General features: G+C 39.2%; 1 protein-coding gene and 1 long non-coding RNA gene across 3 annotated transcripts in view; one reads left to right on the forward strand and one right to left on the reverse strand.

The window, feature by feature from the left end:
* Positions 1 to 1,118: 1,118 nt before the first annotated feature.
* The window catches only part of LOC139044122 (serine/threonine-protein phosphatase 2A regulatory subunit B'' subunit beta-like), a 40,352-nt gene continuing 24,205 nt past the window's right edge, over positions 1,119 to 17,265 (reverse strand). Inside the window, exon 3 of one of the 2 annotated variants that reach the window (XM_070503672.1) lies at positions 1,119 to 1,445. In XM_070503672.1, the coding sequence (XP_070359773.1) occupies positions 1,317 to 1,445 (129 nt within the window). In that variant the 3' untranslated portion in view covers positions 1,119 to 1,316. Of the gene's footprint in view, positions 1,446 to 9,128; positions 17,261 to 17,265 lie in introns of those variants that run through there. The other variant, XM_070503673.1, reaches the window with a different exon arrangement.
* On the forward strand, positions 1,440 to 16,932 carry LOC139044124 (uncharacterized). The gene is made up of 2 exons (XR_011501166.1): positions 1,440 to 6,094; positions 7,774 to 16,932. It is a non-coding gene; the product is annotated as an uncharacterized lncRNA (long non-coding RNA).

Raw genomic sequence — 17,265 nt, forward strand, 5'->3', positions numbered from 1 at the left:
CATTCTTCAGAAACCTTCTCGGGTATTCTCTCTTCTGACAAGCCTTTCCTGACCTCCCCAGACAGGTTTATACTGATTCTCGATTGTGCATTCTCGTAGTCTTCATTCCATGCTAAACCAAATTGAAACTGTGCTCATCTCCCCCACGATACTGTGAGCCCTTCAGGGGCAGAAATTCTCTTATTCTTACTTCCTAAAAATGTCTGGTACATAGTAGCCACTCACATTTTTCAAACAAGTTTAAATAAACATGAGAATACATAGTAGAAACCTGAGTTGAGAATCACAGGTGGGAGATAAGGAATCTGACAGGTCAAGGTGTCATCCAGGGATGCCTCTGAAGCTTGACTGAGGCTGGAGGAGCTGTTTCCAAGATGACTCACTCACATGACTGGCAAGTCGATGCTGGCTTTTGGCAGGAGGCCTTAGTTCTTCGTCATGTGGTGTCTCCATAGGGCTGCCTGAATCTCCTTAAGGCTTCACATGGCCACTGACTTCCCCAGCGCAAGTGATCTGAGAGAGAGCAGGGCCAAGCTGCACTGTCTTTAATGATACAGTCTTGGAAGCCACACTCCATCATTCCCACACTTTTCTTGGTGACACAGCTCAGCCCTATTCTGTGTGGAGGGGACAACACAAGGGCATGACTACCAGGAGGTGAGAATTGTTGGAGGTCAGCTTGGAGGTGGGTGATCATAGAAGTTAATTAATTTAAAAGTGAAGTAATGGATGCCTAGGGGATGGCAAGCAGTTAATTTGTGAACAAGAGAAGGCAAAAGGGAGAGAAATTTTGAAAGAACAGGGGTTGAAATGACTTGTGTGGTTAGCGTGCTAAGGAATCAATACGAAGTTACTGAAAGTATTGCTTAGCAGCTGTTGAAGTTAGATAATGGTATTTTAGACATTTGGATAACTTTTTATTTGAATGTTTTATATGCTATTTTCCCCCCTGCTTAGGATCAGCAAAGTCTCTTCTAAGTGATCAACGAAGACAAATGTTCCAGAAATACGTAGAGGAAAAGCGACTGAAAAAATTGAGAAACCTTCAGCGATGACCATTTATAGTGTGTGTTTATAGACATGATAAGACTATTTTTCTTTCATGAATACCAGCACACCAACCAAAAAAGGTAAATTTAGTATCATAACTTGATATTCAGGAATAGTTCTTAACCAGACTTTTCTTTAAGAGATTATACTTGATCTTAGCCAAGAGGCCAAGAAGCGATTATTTGAGAGTTTAAATGACTAAAACAACCCTTTCCCTGTAGTCCCTTTATTCACTTAGCTAGTTGGCAGGAGCTGGGAGTGACATCCTAATAGTTCAGAAGATGGAGATGAGGTCTCTCGGTGCAGCCATAGGTAGGTTGACACGGGATAAAACTAGCAAAGCAGTCAGAGCCAGGCTGGACGGGCAAGGCCGGGCGAAGGATCTGGCGTCCACCCTGTCGGATGCGGAGAGTCAAGAGAGGCTTATACATGAGCTTGTACCATGATCAGATTAATAATTCAGGAAGATTACCCTAGGCTGGAAGATCGTAGTCTGGAAGGGGAAGAACTTATAGGTAGGAAGACTGTAGTGAGACTGTCGTGATGGAATAGATGAGACAGGATAAGGGGACTGGGGCAGTGGGCTTAAAGGAAGAAACAGGTGTGAGACATCTCAGGAGATAAATTTGACGGGGACCAAGCAGATGGTGAGGGGTGAAGGAAATTGAAGAGTCGGAGATAAGATGATTCTGAAGATAAATTAGTTTGAGCAACCATATAAATTGTGCTGCAGCTAAAAGAGGGGTGGAAGCCAGGAAAAGGAACATGCCTAAGTGGGTGCATATTGATAATGCTTTTCCTGCTTTTTCTGCAGCTCATTTGGGCCATCTGGATAACAGGCAGTTGGGAATAAAAATTTGAAAATCAGGACGGAGATCCATGCTGAGTGGTGGATTTAGGATATGATATTGGGAGTATGGATGGGGGTTTAAGCTGTAGGGCTAAATGAGACCACTCCAGTAAAGATATACACATTGTGAAAGAGTGAGGTCTAGAGAGCACCTTCAAGTGGGCAGAAGTCAGGTACCAGTGATAGGTCAGATTGGCAGGAGAGCTAAAACAGGACAGAAGCTGGAGGAGGGGTGATCTAAAGAAGAGAATGATCCATGAGTTAAGGGGGATGAAGTTTGAACACAGGCAGCTGGATTTGTAAATTAGGTAGTCACTGGTGATTTGCTCTTTTCAAGGTCGTCTCTTGTTGGCTGTGTATTCATTCCTGATTTAAATAAGAATTGAATAATATAAAAGCTCAAGATATCGCCTGTTTTTGTTTGCTTCAGGAATGTCATTGATTTGAGAGACCTTTGATTACTCTGCATGTGACCTTAGGATAAGGTGGAAGTGACCAAAATTAGTAGAATGTAGCTCAAGGTGGAAAGATACAGAAAAATATGGTGTGTATGTGTTCGAGGAGGGCGAGATTGTTTCTGTTTGGAGGAACATCAGAGAAGACCTCTTGGAAGGGGCTGAATTTAATCTGGCTTCTCAAGAGTATGTAAGGCACCAGTCATTGGTCTAAACTGTAAACAGCTATTTACAAAGTGTTATATGTAGGGGGAAAAAGACACACATTGTTGTGTTAAATAATACGATTCACCAGTAGTTTTTTATTCTACTTAGACAATAGCCATCGCTGAATATTGTTTACTTTGTGCCTCGTTTCTTCAGCACTAGATCTTCCCTGAGATTTGGAGAAGCAAGTGGCTTCTAATCTACAGAAGAAGTCTGATTGTGCTTCTTCAGGAATTTTAGAGTTGATAAATAACTTATCACTTTTAATCAATCCTTCTCTTGCTGGATTTCTTCCTTGCTTTGTGATCAGGTCTCCATTTTCTTATGGACAGAGGACAAGTGCACAATCATTGGATTTGAAGGCAAACTGTCAAAGCTAAGAAAGTAAGCTGTGCAGTATCTTTTCATAAACAGGAGAGAAGAGATCTTAATACTCTAGTTTCTTCATTGACCCCTTCCAAATATTTCCAGTTCATCATATTAACAAGGATTCTAATACCTGGAAAATATAGTATGAAATTTCTCCTTTGTGCTCACTGAGAAATATGAGTAAGTTTTGAGGCTTTTAAGCATAATTTAAATCAAACCAGAACCAGAAAAGAGAGTAATTTAAGTTAGCAAGTATCTTTTTGCCATAAATGATTAAGGGTTGGATGACTAAGGGTAAAATTTAACTTTAAAATGGAGACTTTATTTTGTAATGAGACATGGAAGTAAATTATGGCAGTTCATTTTTTTTAACTTTGTCTGCTTTTGATTGTTTTAATGCTGTTCCATCTTGTATGGATTGCCAGGTCAAAGGCCAAAGCCCAAATGGAGCTGACTAGGGTGAAGTTGATAGTAGATAATTGTTACTAAAATGATGAATCGTGCTCCTTTTCTCAGAGTAAGTAAATTCATTTTAAATCTATTATCAGCTTCAATCAGAGTGATTATTTTACTAGAGTTAACAGTACCAAACTCCCTGTTATTGGCATGGTGACATAGAGCAGTTTTGGCTAGATGCTAAGGAAGTACTCACTTGAAATATTCATTGCCAAACATCCCTTATGAGATCTATACCAACTCTGTGTGTCACTCTGTTTGTTTACTGGGCTCTATTATGCATCCATGTCACTATAAAATGCAGATAGGGATATAAAGCACGTAGGGTGGGGGATAAACTTACGGGTCTTCAGAACACCATTATGGACAAAGTTAATAGGACGATTACTAAAATAAAGTGAAGTGGGCAAGGAGGTAAATAGCATGTCTCTTTATCAGGTGAGAAGGCTCCGTTTCACGTATTCAATAAATTGAGTCACTGCCATGTTCCTCTAGGCTCTAGGATATAGTAATGAATAAAGCAACATTCCCTGTTTTCATGGAGCTTACATGTGAGATAGGCAATGAAAAGAAAAATATATAGTATGTGATGGTCCTAAGTATTATGCGGGAAATAAAAAAAAAAAAAGAAGGCAGATGGGGAGTATTGAAGCTGGTACAGGGTGAGCTTCCGATGGGGCCTCACTGAGACGGTGGCGCTTTGAATGCAGTCTCCAAGGAAGTTGCAGAGTGCACTGTGGGAAGAGTTTTCTATCCAGGAGAAGATTTTTCCAGACAAAATTCAAAAGTTTTGAAGCGAAAACATGCTGGTATGTTTAAGGACTCTCAGAAGATTATAGTCAGCTATTTAGAATAGCTTAGGCTATTAGCATTTTCAAAATTCTAGGATTCTACAAAAAGTTTGTAAGGAAATCTATATAATGGAAAACTTTTTTCATCTCATCTTATTTGGGGTGGTGGATTTTTTGCTGGGTCATTTACAATAGATTTCAGATGAGGGGTCAAAATACCGATTGAAAATGTGGTAATTTGATTCATCAAGCAATTAAATCACATACCACCTAATCTTTTCAATAGATCATTAATAGGAGTGATGTTCGAGCAACACGATCTGGTCAAAGACAAACCTCTGAAAAGAAAGTGTCCAACGAGAAAAAGGTAGCTTATTATTATAAGCTCTGACGTTGCCGCAACAATGCTTTAGTAATTACCGAAAGCATTTAATTTCATGGTTCCCGCAGCAGGGCAGCCTGCAATGCCCACGTGCGTGAGAACCACTCGGTCGATGACTCAAAGAGCGAAGCAGACCTCGGGGGCAGGCACCGCCAGTGTAGCCTCTGCGGGAGCAGCCTTGGCTGTGCCGGCCACGCGAGCGGCACGTGGTGAGAACTGTTCCTTCATCAGTGGCTGAAGTAGAATGCTCTGGTCCCTGAGGTTTTTCGTGTTCAGTTTTTAAAGTCATCGTGTACTTCTTTGAGTAGGCGAGGAGGAAACGGGAGATTCCAGGTCCCGAAGACAGGTTCAGTGCCCCACCATCCAGTTAGCACACAGTGGGCGCTCAAGCGGTGAAGCATGTGCACCGGTGGGCAGCGCCACAAAGTGAAGATTAATGGCCCCAGTAAATTACAGCCCATTTGTTTGGTGGAATACAGTGTAGCGTTTAAGAACGATCCTGTGAAAGACACTTCATGACATGGTCCAGGATGTATTAAGTGGGCAAAGAAAACAGGTCCAATTCTGAACAGTGTGATCACAATTCTAAAATATGTATGTGAATATGTGAACATAGGAAAAAAACTGGAAAAGCATACCCTGAATTGTCAGCAGTGATGATTTCTGAATAAGGTCATCTTGAGTGATTTTTATTTATTTATTTTTTGAGGAAGATTAGCCCTGAGCTAACATCTGCCGCTAATCCTCCTCTTTCTTGCTGAGGAAGAGTGGCTCGGAGCTAACATCCGTGCCCATCTTCCTCTGCTTTATATGTGGGACACCCACCACAGCATGTTTTCGACAGGCAGTGGGTGGGTCCGCACCCGGGATCTGAGCACCTGGGCTGCCAAAGCAGAAGCGTGAACTTACCTGCTGCGCAGCGGGGCCAGCCCCTCTGGGGTGATGTTTTTTGCGCTTTGCTTTTCCTGATTTTCTATAATAAATATGCATTTGATAGTCAGAGGCAAAAGGTAAAATACTTTAGCACCTTTGGTTTTGTAAACAGATATCCTATACTTGGCAGGAAGTTTTATCTGTATTTATCGTATTTAAATAGGGTATTTTAAATAGGATATTTTAAAATGACTTTTAATCATAAAATCCATTAAGGCATAGATTCATATTGTTGCCTTTTTTCTTTCCCAAATTACCTAGTACTTTTTAATTTTTTTCGAGGAAGATTGGCCTTGAGCTAACATCTGTGCCCATCTTCCTCTAGTTTATATGTGGGACAGCTGCCACAGCATGGCTTGATAAGCAGTGCATAGGTCCATGCCCAGGATCTGAACCAGCAAACCCCGGGCCACCAAAGTGGAGTGTATGAACTCAGCTGCTATGCCACTGGACCGGCTCCTTACCTAGCATTTTTAATGCAGAATTTTCTATCTAGTCAAAATGGATCTGTTATGTCATTTTTATTTTAGATAATATAACAGAAAGAAAAGTACCAGATCAAGGAAGGCCTGCCAAAAAGATCGAAGAAGAACCAGGCAAGGTAGAGTATAAGTATCTGTTTATTTCTAGACATTTGGAAAATCTCATTTTTATTTTCATGAAGCTGAAATTAAGCTTACAAAACTGCTTCAAGAGGTTAACCTCCACGTGTGTGAAAACCTCTTGAAGCACAAGGAAGCGTCAAGAGGGTTTACTGTTATGGTTTGTGAGGTGTCTCATCTTTAAAACCTTATAGGTAGAGAATGTGTAGTTTGGTTAACAGAAGAGAGAAAATAAAAACACAGCTGACGGAAACCTTCATGTGAGCATCGGCTAGGAGATGGGTGCAGTGGGTGAAATGCGTTGACTCTGGATTCAGCTAGGCCTGAGTTTGCCTATTGTCTCGCTTCCAATTGGCTATATAATCTTGGGGAAGCTATGAGTTTGTTCTCCCAGCTGTAACATGTAATATCTACACAGAGTAGTTTCAAGAATGAAATCACCTGACGTTTCTGACAGCATCTAGCATAGTGCCTGGTAGAGTCTTCAAAAGAGCCACCATTTCGAGGACCCAATCCCTTAATTTATAATCCATGCTATAATTCCTTAGCCTTAAAAAAAAAAAAAAAAGTTATGCCAAAGTGTAAGAAACCTGGCTAGGTTCTTACCAAAAATCAGACATAGATCCTCCAAGGAAGGCAGTACAGGGTGATCTTCACAGGCGAGCAGCTGGACCTCACAGCTCCTCCCTCAAGGTTGGTTTTCTCCTTAAGGATTATCGCTAGTGTCTACCTTTGCAGCCACACAGGCCTCAAGCACAGTGTTACCCTTAAACTCTAGTCCGGGTAGAAATACGTATCTCATTAAAACTCAGAAACGTAGAAACCTCTAAAAATTATGTTGAAATGAGTGGATTAAATTGGCAAAGGTGGTTGAAAGGTACAAACTTCCAGTTATAAAATAGGTAAGTAGAGAATGTAATGTACTGCATGGTGACTACAGTTAATAATATTGTATATTTGAAAGTTGCTAAGAGTAGATCTTAAAAGTTCTCATCACAAGAAAACAAAATTTGTAACTGTGCATGGTGATGGATGTTAACTAGACTAACTGGGGTGATCATTGCACAATATACAAATATTGAATCATGTTGTATACCTGAAACTAATGTAATGTTGTATGCCAATTATATTACAGTAAAAAAAAAAACTACCAAATAACAAATTGACTTGAAAAAGAAAATACGCTTCACATTTTATATGGTTAATCTTACTGTGCCACATTGAAAAATAGTTTTGCTCATATGATAAACTTATTTATAATAATCCAAAGTTATTAAAAAAGATTTTGTCCTTGACAATACTGGTAATCCAATAAACATTGGATTTCTGATTCTCAAACCTTTGTAATTATCAACATAATTTAAGTAAAAAGATACGTATTTGTTAGGTGAGTGAATTTTTCCACCTTAGTTTTCATATATTTTAATTTTTGGTAATACCTAAAACCTATTACATAGTTTTTTTAATATGGATTGGTTCTCCCTCTTTCTGGACCATAGCAATGGTTTATGTAGCTGGTCTTCTGACTCCATGTAAACATTTAATTGTATTTGTTTTTGTTTCTTAAATTATGTACGTGGGATATATCTCTTAACTTTCACATTTTCGGGCCTAAAAAATTGGTGGAATATATCCCAAGAAGAGAGACTCTCACTCTATTCTGTTTATTCACATCCAGGTCATGTCTTTTAAAGTTGATAGCGAAGTAAATACTTTGGAATCACAAACCAGTGTGACAAACGGAAGGGATCCAGATGGAGTCTTATCCAAAGTGGAAAAGTTACCTGAGACAAATCCTGCAGAAGTGAAAGGGAGGCCATCCTTCGCACCAGTAGATTTTCTGTTTCGGCCACCAGATGGTCTGAAGAGCTATGACGTAACACCTAGACTCCAACAAGCACCGCTACTTTGACAGCCAGTGACAGAATGAGATGTTATGAATGAATTCCTTGCTGACATGGAGAACGAATGCCTTTCTTAAATTTGGCCTGTGCTTTTTAAGTTATTTAGTTAGTAAACTATGTTCATTACAAATCATGAAAATTTGACCTCTCCAAAAAATTTTTCAGAAGGATACAATAATGTATTTGACAGATTTGATATTTTCTGTGCATTATTATTTTCACGATTCAATTTGCTTTTTTTTGCTTTTAAGAAGTGACTTAATTGCAACACTTAGAAATAAATTTTTAGAAAGAAGAAATTGCTATACTGCAGCTCAGACATGGTTTGGATTTTTTTGTTTGTGTTTTTTTTACTGAGTACTACTTTATAAAAGCTATCTCAAAAGACAAAATGATTAACTTGTAAAGTGGGGAGAAAAAATCAGTTTGAATCTTTACAAGAAATGGCAAGGTTGCTTTCCAAAGGCTGGCTGGCGGCAGATTGACCGAGAACTGCTCTGCGGCATCTGAGACTCCTAAGTGTGTATGTCCGGTTGAGAGGGCTTTGCATCTGTGGATCTCATCACAGGGGGCAGAGACGGGCCTTCCCGCTGGAGGTGTTTACGGTTTTTCCCTCTAGATTAGACATGTTTTAAAAAACAGAAACATATTTCTATTTTATCCCATGTTTTTAAAAAACAACATAATTTTGAAATCCTTCAGTGAGATGTATGGGTTCATGTTTTACGAAGTGTATTTTTGCTCTTGCTTAGTGATGAGGCTCCAGAAGTAACAAAAGAAATGTTGGCACACAAAAGTGAAACTTCAGTACATCAAGATTCCGACGAATTACGCCGTCCTTTGAGTTCTCTGACAGTTGGGAGCACAGGTATGGTATTTTCATGAATTTTTTACTTGTTTCTCTGGGTTATGGTTTATCAGAGATCGTTTAGAGTCTTTTCCACCATGTGTCTCACCATGTAGCTCAGGGTGTGATCTCAGGGTCAGAAGAGACGGAAAAGCATGGGGAGGGCTATCTGGAAACAGAGCTGGAATGAGGACTGCAGACTGAGAGGAGGACCGAAATGTAAATTTCAAGAGATGAAGAACATTGAGAGACACTGTAAAAGGAGATCTGATGAATGAAATCTTTGAGGCAGAAATAAAATTTTATTTAAATTTTAAATTTATTTACAATTTTAAATTTCAATGTTGAAAAAATTGAAGGATTTAAGAAATTTGTCTTGTGGGGGATGTCGTTATAGGAGTTGCTGCTTTGAAATGTATATGTAATGTTTTCTTTAATCTATAGATCGTGTCTTAAATAAAAATGAAACTACTACTGAAAATTTACATGGCTTTCCAATAAAAGAAGTCCCATCACTTGAAATAAAGGAGGATCAGACATCTCAGCAGCGACATGTGCTGCATTTCAGGTCTGTGCGTTTGTTCCCAGTGTAAGCATTTTGTATTAATGTCTAGACATTTAAAACCAAAATTAAACTATTTTAACCTTAATATAATACGTAGATGAATTAGGAGGAAACTGACCTTGAGTGATTTTTATTTATCTTTTAAATTAAAAATCTTTTTCAATGGCTAGTATATTCATGTGGTTGCTAACTTAAAAGATAGAAAGAGGTACAAGTGAGAAGCCTTTTTTCCAACTCTGCTCCCAACCCTACAGTTCGAACCTTCCACAGAGGCAAGTGTTATTCATTTCTTGTGAATTCTTCCAGAGATACATAATGCATATGTAGATAAACTTTTTTTAAATGTAAACAGTAGCATACTATTCTGTTTTCATTTAATGTTAAATGTAGGAGATATTCCATTTGAGTCCTTTAAGAACTTTCTCATGCTGTTTTTGTGTGTGTTTTAATGGCCGCATGGTATCCAATTGTATGGCTACACCACGATTTACTTAGTAGGTCCCTGTTGCTGGTTGTTTCCATTGAGTTCAGTCTGGTAGTATTACTGTCAAGCCTGCAAAAAACAAGCCTGGATGCTTTTCAATCCTCTCCTGTGCAAATAAATAAAGACCTCAATTTACATTCCCTCAGCAAAATATGGGAGTTCCTATTTTATCATACCTTTTTTTCAAACAAAGAAACTAAGTTAATGTTTATTTTACAAAAGAAGGATAGAGGGAGATGATGGTAGGCTCCTTGGCCCACTAAATCATAAGATAGGATTATGTTTCTCCAACTATGAAGACTGAAAATTAGAGTTCCTGTTTGGGAACCTAAAAGCCATGTCACCTAAATGCCTTGGACACAGATCAGAGGACTGCATCTGGAGAAAGGCCCCAACGCTCCACATCACACAGGAAATGATGACATACTATGTTCTTGAGTGAATGTAGCAAGGAGATTCTCACATCTTTTCCAATACAGTACTAACCACTTTTTTGGGCTTTGACAATCAAATAGAGGAGAAATATTATCTTCCTATACTTTTAATACTCATTTGTTCTATTATGAATGAGTATATTTCAGAGCCACTTCAGCTGTTTGTAGAACGTAAGGTTTTATGATTGTAAGGGATTTTAGAGATGAGCTAGTCCACCGTGTTGTTGGACTGAGACATTGAGATAATAAGCAATTTACCCAACTAAATAATGTCGGATCTAAGACAAGTCTCCTTTCTCATTAATTAAGTTTTCATTAGATATAAACAGCTAATTTTTTCTTCTAAGAAAAAAAACTATCCTCAGTTTCTCCTGCTAAGATGCTTTTTATAAAGAGACAGAGTCAATTTATCTTGGGCCGGGGTTTCTCAACTTGCACTACTGACATTTCAGATTGGATAATTCTTGTTGTGGGGCCGTCCTCTGCATCGCAGGATGTTGTGTAACGTCCCAGACCAGTAGCACTCCTCTGGTTTGTGACAAAGGTGCTCTAGACACTGCCAGATGTCCCCTGGGGGGCAAAATTGACCAGTGTTGAGAACTACCGCCCTTGGACAAGCAAAGCCTACTAATTAGAATCTGTGAGGCCCTGACACTGTAATTCCAGTCTTACAGGGTTTAGCTTCAACTTACTCTGGGCAGTTGGGTTGGTCTCAGTTCCATGGGCAATACCAGAAGTAAAGACAGAACTCAGGCATGTCTGGTTCTTTCTGTTTCATCTCTGATAAATGAGAACGGAAAGAACTAGAAATATTAGCTTGGAAAGTTGCTCTTGGCATTAACCATCCACGTAAGTTTTAGGTGTAGAAAGATGGACATGTATAGGATATCAACTTGTATTTATGGATTTTAATATATCACAGTTCATAAAATAAGCATCAGCTCTGGAAAATCGCTATTGTATAAGTGTCATATTGCTAATACTTAGATATTAGTATGAGAAACATTTGTAAAGCTGAAACATGTCATAATTTTAGAAAGATTCTCTGATATGAAAGAGAGGAATTAATATTGACCGACTGCCTTGAGTGGGAAAGGAAGCTTGAAGTATAGATTCCAAACAAAGGGGAGGGAACATTTATGTTTTTTGTCTTAGCTTTGTTTATTTTATTTTATTTATGTATTTATTCTTTTTAGGAAGATCGGCCCTGAGCTAACATCTGTTGCCAGTCTTCCTCCTTTTTTTCCCTCTCCCCAAAGCCCTGACATATAGCTGTATATCCTAGTTGTAGGTCATTCTAGTTCTTCTGCGTGGGATGCCAGCACAGCATGGCCTGATGAGCGGTGTGTAGGTCTGGGCCCAGGATCTGAACCAGTGAACCCTGGGCTGCTGCAGGTGAGTGCATGGACCCAACCACTTGGCCACCAGGGTGGCTCTGCATTGTTTATTTTAATATGTCTACATTTATCTGAAACAAAAATCTAGTGTTGCCGAACTTTATTGTTTTGTTAATCAAAATAGCAAGACTTTTCATTTCTCAACATACGTTCACTAGTATCTCTGTGCTAAAATGGTAGATGACTTATAAGGTGTAAGTAATTAGAATGTTAGCAATCATTCCTGGGAGTTAAACGTTTGCCTATTTTATTATTAGATTTTTTATGACTTTTTGAGTGACATCTATATCTAGTATTGTTTAATTATGCAAAATATTTTCTGAATGAAAATGACCTAAATAAATATGGAACAAATTTTCTGATATTTCCTTAATCTTATTTGGAGAAGCTTTTTAGAAAAAATCATTTGTGTGCTGTGTGAAGTCCTTAGATGCTGATGTACAGTGAGTTGTTTGAGGTTGAATTCTTGTAAAATACAAGGTGAACAGAATGCTGTTTACTATGTAGCAACATATATGAGAATGAATATTGCTACGTTTTAGTGGGAACAGAAGCAGACAGTTAATGCTCAGTATTGGTATGACAAAGTTTTGTAGTCGATGTTTTTTTGTTTTGCTTTAAGGTAAGAGTTTGATTCTGGAAGCCCCAGGATATTTGGGGTGAGGTCGTCTTATCAGCTGGCTGACTTGCAATCAAGGTCCTGTTTTGTTCTCTAGCTTTTAAAAATCTCATCTTTTCCTTAGCAGAAGATCTTATTCCCCTCGCAGTTGGTCAAAAAAGACTCCTTAAGGCAGAAATATTCAAACGGCTTGAAGAACTGGTGGACAATTTGGAATACAAATGAGGCAAAAAGGATACCACCTGTGCAGACCTGGATGGGTTCTGGAACATGGCCAGCCTTCAGGTATGTGGCCAGGATTTGGAATGGCTTAACTTTCGAGTCGCATGTTTTTGGAAGTGAGGTAACAGTAGTAAAATGGGAGTAGTAGAGGCTGCTTAGGTATCTGTAATATTAAAGGAGATATTAGCCCCTTTACAAACTGTAAAGCACTGTCTAAATTTTATGGCTGCTGTCCCCTCCTCCTGCATACTGTCAGGGTAATTTCTATATGGGTTGGAAATTGAGATTCTATTCAGCTGTTGCCTAGTCTGTGATGATTCCATGTGTGCGAAAATGAGGACGAGTCTTCAGTAGCTGGGTCCATCGAGCAGTTATTGTCCCTGCTGTGTGTCAGGCGTTGTATGAGGAGCTGACAAATAGGCACATTCTCTACCCCAGAGGAGTTTATAGTTTTATCAGAGTCAGACATAGCCCTCATACCAATCTGGTGTAGAAAGCGCTGATAGAGGCCGTTACTAGGAAAATCAGTGAAGGTAGGGAGATGACAATTTCTAGCTTTTTGAGCTTATTTTAGAAATAAGCATATAAAATACTAATTCAAGAACCAGTGGCCAAGAACCATGAGACATTTGCAGACAGCCCGAAACCTGGAAGAAGGGGCCGCAGCAGCACAGGAAGGAAGCTGTCTGGATGAGGCCGTGGGCTGATCCAGGAGAAAGAACTTTAAAAGCAAGTGTTAATATGCTCAAAGAGACCAGGCATTTTTTCTGCCAAATGAGAACAGCTATGCAAAAAAGAACATTCAGAGAACGACAACAAGAGCTCTTTGAAGTTAAAAACTATATGAGCAGAAATGTAAGATTCACTAGAAAGATGGAATATGAAGCTGAGATCTCCCATAAATTAGAGCAAAAAGAGAGAGATAAAAGAGGAGAGACTAGATAAGAATATTAAGGGGACCAGTCTAGGAAGTATAATATCCAAATAACAGGGATTCCAGAAAAAGAGAACAGAAAAAATAGTGGAGAGGAAATGATCAATGAAATAGTTTGACATTTTCCTGGAACTGGAGGACCTGAATTCCAGATTGAAGGAGCCCATTGAGTGCCTAGCACTGTATGTCAGTGTAGACACACACCAATGCACAATGAAATATAATTGTACAACTCTTGGGATGAGGAGAAACATCTAGAAACTTCCAGAGAGCAAAAACAAGTTTCATACAAAAGGTCAAAAATCAGAATATCCCTAGATTTCTCAACAGCGACATCGAAAGCTGGGAGAACAAGGCCCTCGAACTTCTCGGGGAAAATAACACTCAGCCTGGTGTTGTATACCCAGCCAGTCACGCTTGAGGGTGGAAAGGCATGTTTCAGACACACACAGTCTGAAATTTTACCTCCCAGGCACCCTTTCTCAGGAAACTGAGAACGGCCCTCACAAAAATGAGGGAGTAAGCCAAGAAAGGGGAAGGAGCTGGGACAGATCCCCAAAAAGTCTAAGGGAATTGTGGCTGAGGTGAGTAAAGAGGGTGAGCAGCAGGCTTAGGAAGCAGCTGTTCAGACTGGAGCAGGAGGCTGGGGCTCGGCGAGATACTGTCTCTGAGGCTGAACGGAACAGAATACCCGAGTGGTTTGCTTTTCTAGTTGTATTAAGAGGGAATTTATACATACTGTGCAGACTTTAGAGGCAAATTGATGATAGATACATTAAAAAACTAAGCAAACAAAAAGCAAAGCAATGATGAAGTCTAGAGAAAAATGTGAAGAAACACAATATTCTGGTAATTATATGGCGCAGAAGTGAATAGTGTTTATGGAGTCACTTTATGACCAGTTGACATAATAATGAGTTGGTTCACTAGCATCCTTCAATGGTGACCAATTAATTTTGTCTTTCTTAGTATCATAATTATTTTATGGATTTAAAAGTATTTGTGTTGGCATCTTTTACAGTCATTATCTTTAGTGATGCTCATTTCCCAGTTTTGGCCAGTGGGAGCCTCTTCAAGTTGGCTCCTGGGGCTTTTATTTATTTTAAAGAGCTATACTGAGGATAAACAATCTACATATGATAAAATCTGCCCATTCTAAGTGTAAAAGTCAATGATGTTTAGTAAATTTACAGAGTTGTGCAACCGTCGCTGCAATCCAAACTTAGAACGTTTTCCTCACCGCAGAAAGATGCCTCTTGCCTGTTTTCAGTCAGTTCCCATTGCCACTCCCAGTCCCAAGCAACCACGAGTCTCCTTACTGTCTCTGTAGATTTGCTTTTTCTGAACGTTTCATTCTAAGAATCACCCAATATGTGGTCTTTTGTATGTGGCTTCTTTCCCTCGGCGTGGTGTCTCTGGGGTTCCTCCATGTTGCAGCACATGCCTGTACTTTGTTCCTTTCATGGCTGAGTAGCGGTTCATGGAGACATCAGTCTGTATCGTCCAGTTGATGGACATTTCCACTATTTGACGATTACGAATAATCTATGAATATTCACTTACAAATCTTCATGTGGGCATGTTTTCTTTCACTTGGGTAGATATGGCTGGATCATGTGGTAAATTTCTGTTTAACTATTTAAGAAACTGCCAAACTGCTTTCCAAATTGATTACACCCTTTCACGTGCCCGCCAGCAGTGTGTGAGAGCTCCTGTTGCTCCGCATCCTCACCAGTGCTTGCTCCTGTCTCTCTTAGTATTGGCCATCCTGTGGGGTGTGAACTGTCATATTGTAGATTTGATTTGCATTTCCCTAATGAGTAATGATGATCAGCATCTTTTCATGTGCTTATTATTAGACATTTGTATGTCGTCTTCGGTGAAATATCTATTCAAATCTTTTTGCCCATTTTTAATTGGGTCTGTCTTTTTATTATTGAGTTGTAAGTGTTCTTTGTATATTCTGGATACAAGTCCTTTATCAGAAATATTTGCAAATATTTCCTCCCAGTTTGTGGCTTGTTCTTTAATTTTCTTAATGGTATCTTTTGGAACACAGCTGTTTTTAATTTTGATGAAGTTCAGTTTATCAATTTTTTTAATGTTGTGATTTTGGCATTATTTCCAAGAACTCTTTTTGCCTAACCATAGGTCACAAAGATTTTATCTTATGTTTACTTCTAAAAGCTTTATCTCTTTCACTTAGGTCTGTGAACATTTGGAGTTCATTTTTTAAAAAAATTAAGTTGTGATTAATTATTTTTTGCTAGGAAAGATTTGCCCTGAGCAAATCTGTTGCCAGTCTTCCTCTCTTTTTTTTCCTCCCCAAAGCCCTGGTATATAATTGTGTATTCTAGTTGTAAGTCCTACTAGTTCTTCTGTGTGAGCTGCCACCACAGCATGGCTACTGCTAGACAAGTCATGTGGTTCCACACCCAGGAACTGAACTTGGGCTGTCAAAGCACAGCATACTGAACTTTGACCACTAGGTTATCAGGGCTGGCTCTGGAGTTCATTTTTGTGTATGGTGTAGGAAAGAGCCCAAATTCATATTTTTTCTTGCAGATATCCACTTTTCTCAGTCCTGTTTGTTGGAAAAAACTATCTTTTCCTCACTGAATTGCATTGGCACTTTTGTTGAAAATCAATTGGTCATAAGTGTAATCCTGAGTCTTTTTGACATTTAAATTTTTTTGAGAAAGGGAGATTGAGAGTACCTATTTGTATAAATGCAAATAGAGTACCTATTTGTATAAACAGAGACTCAAAGCATATTTACCCAACTGTTGACAGTGGTTACCACTTTGAGGAGATTGGAAATACCAGAAGGATGGGATCATACATTCCCATCCTGCTAGTATGTATATTATTTGAATCCTTTAAAATGAGATTGTGCCAGGGTCAGCCCAGTGGTATAGTGGTTAAATTTGGCACACTCCACTTCATTGCCCCAGGGTTTGCGGGTTCTGATCCCAGGCATGGACCTACACCACTCATCAAGCCATGTTGTGGTGGTGACCCACGTACAAAATAGAGGAAGACTGGCACAGATGTTAGCTCAGGGCCAGTCTTCCTCAAGCGAAAAAAGAAGAGGATTGGTAACAGATGTTAGGGCCGATCTTCCTCACCAAAACAATAAAAATGAAAATAAAATGAGATTATGTCAAGAGAAAGAGAAGGCAAGCTACAGACTAGGGGAAACTTTTGCAAAAGACCTATCTGATAAAGGACTGTTTTCTAAAATATACAAAGAACTCTTAAAACTCAACAATGATAAAACAAGCAACCTGATTTAAAAATGGACAAAAGAACTGAACAGACAGACACTTGATCAAAGAAGACAGATGGATGGTAAGTAAGTGTATGAAAAGATAAGATGCTCAACATCATATGCCCTTAGAGAATTGCCAGTTAAAAGTAAAATGAGACACTAGTACACACTTATTAGAATGGCAAAGATCCAAACCGCTGACAGCACCGGATGTTGGTGAGGATGTGGAGCAACAGGAGCACTCATTCATAGCTGGTGGGGGTGCAAAATGGTGCAGCCACTTTGGAAGACAGTTTGGCAGTTTCTTACAAAACTAAACAGAGTCTTACCATACGATGCTGCAGTCACGCTCCTTGGTGTTTGCCCAAATGAGCTGAAAACCTGTGTCCAGACAAACATGTGCACAGATGTTTATAGCAGCATTGTTCATAATTGCCAAGACTTGGAAGCAATGGATATGCTCCTCAGTAGGAGAAGGGATAAATAAACTGTA

Source organism: Equus asinus, unplaced genomic scaffold (assembly GCF_041296235.1).
Source record: "Equus asinus isolate D_3611 breed Donkey unplaced genomic scaffold, EquAss-T2T_v2 contig_611, whole genome shotgun sequence".
In the NCBI taxonomy this organism is placed as follows: domain Eukaryota; kingdom Metazoa; phylum Chordata; class Mammalia; order Perissodactyla; family Equidae; genus Equus; species Equus asinus.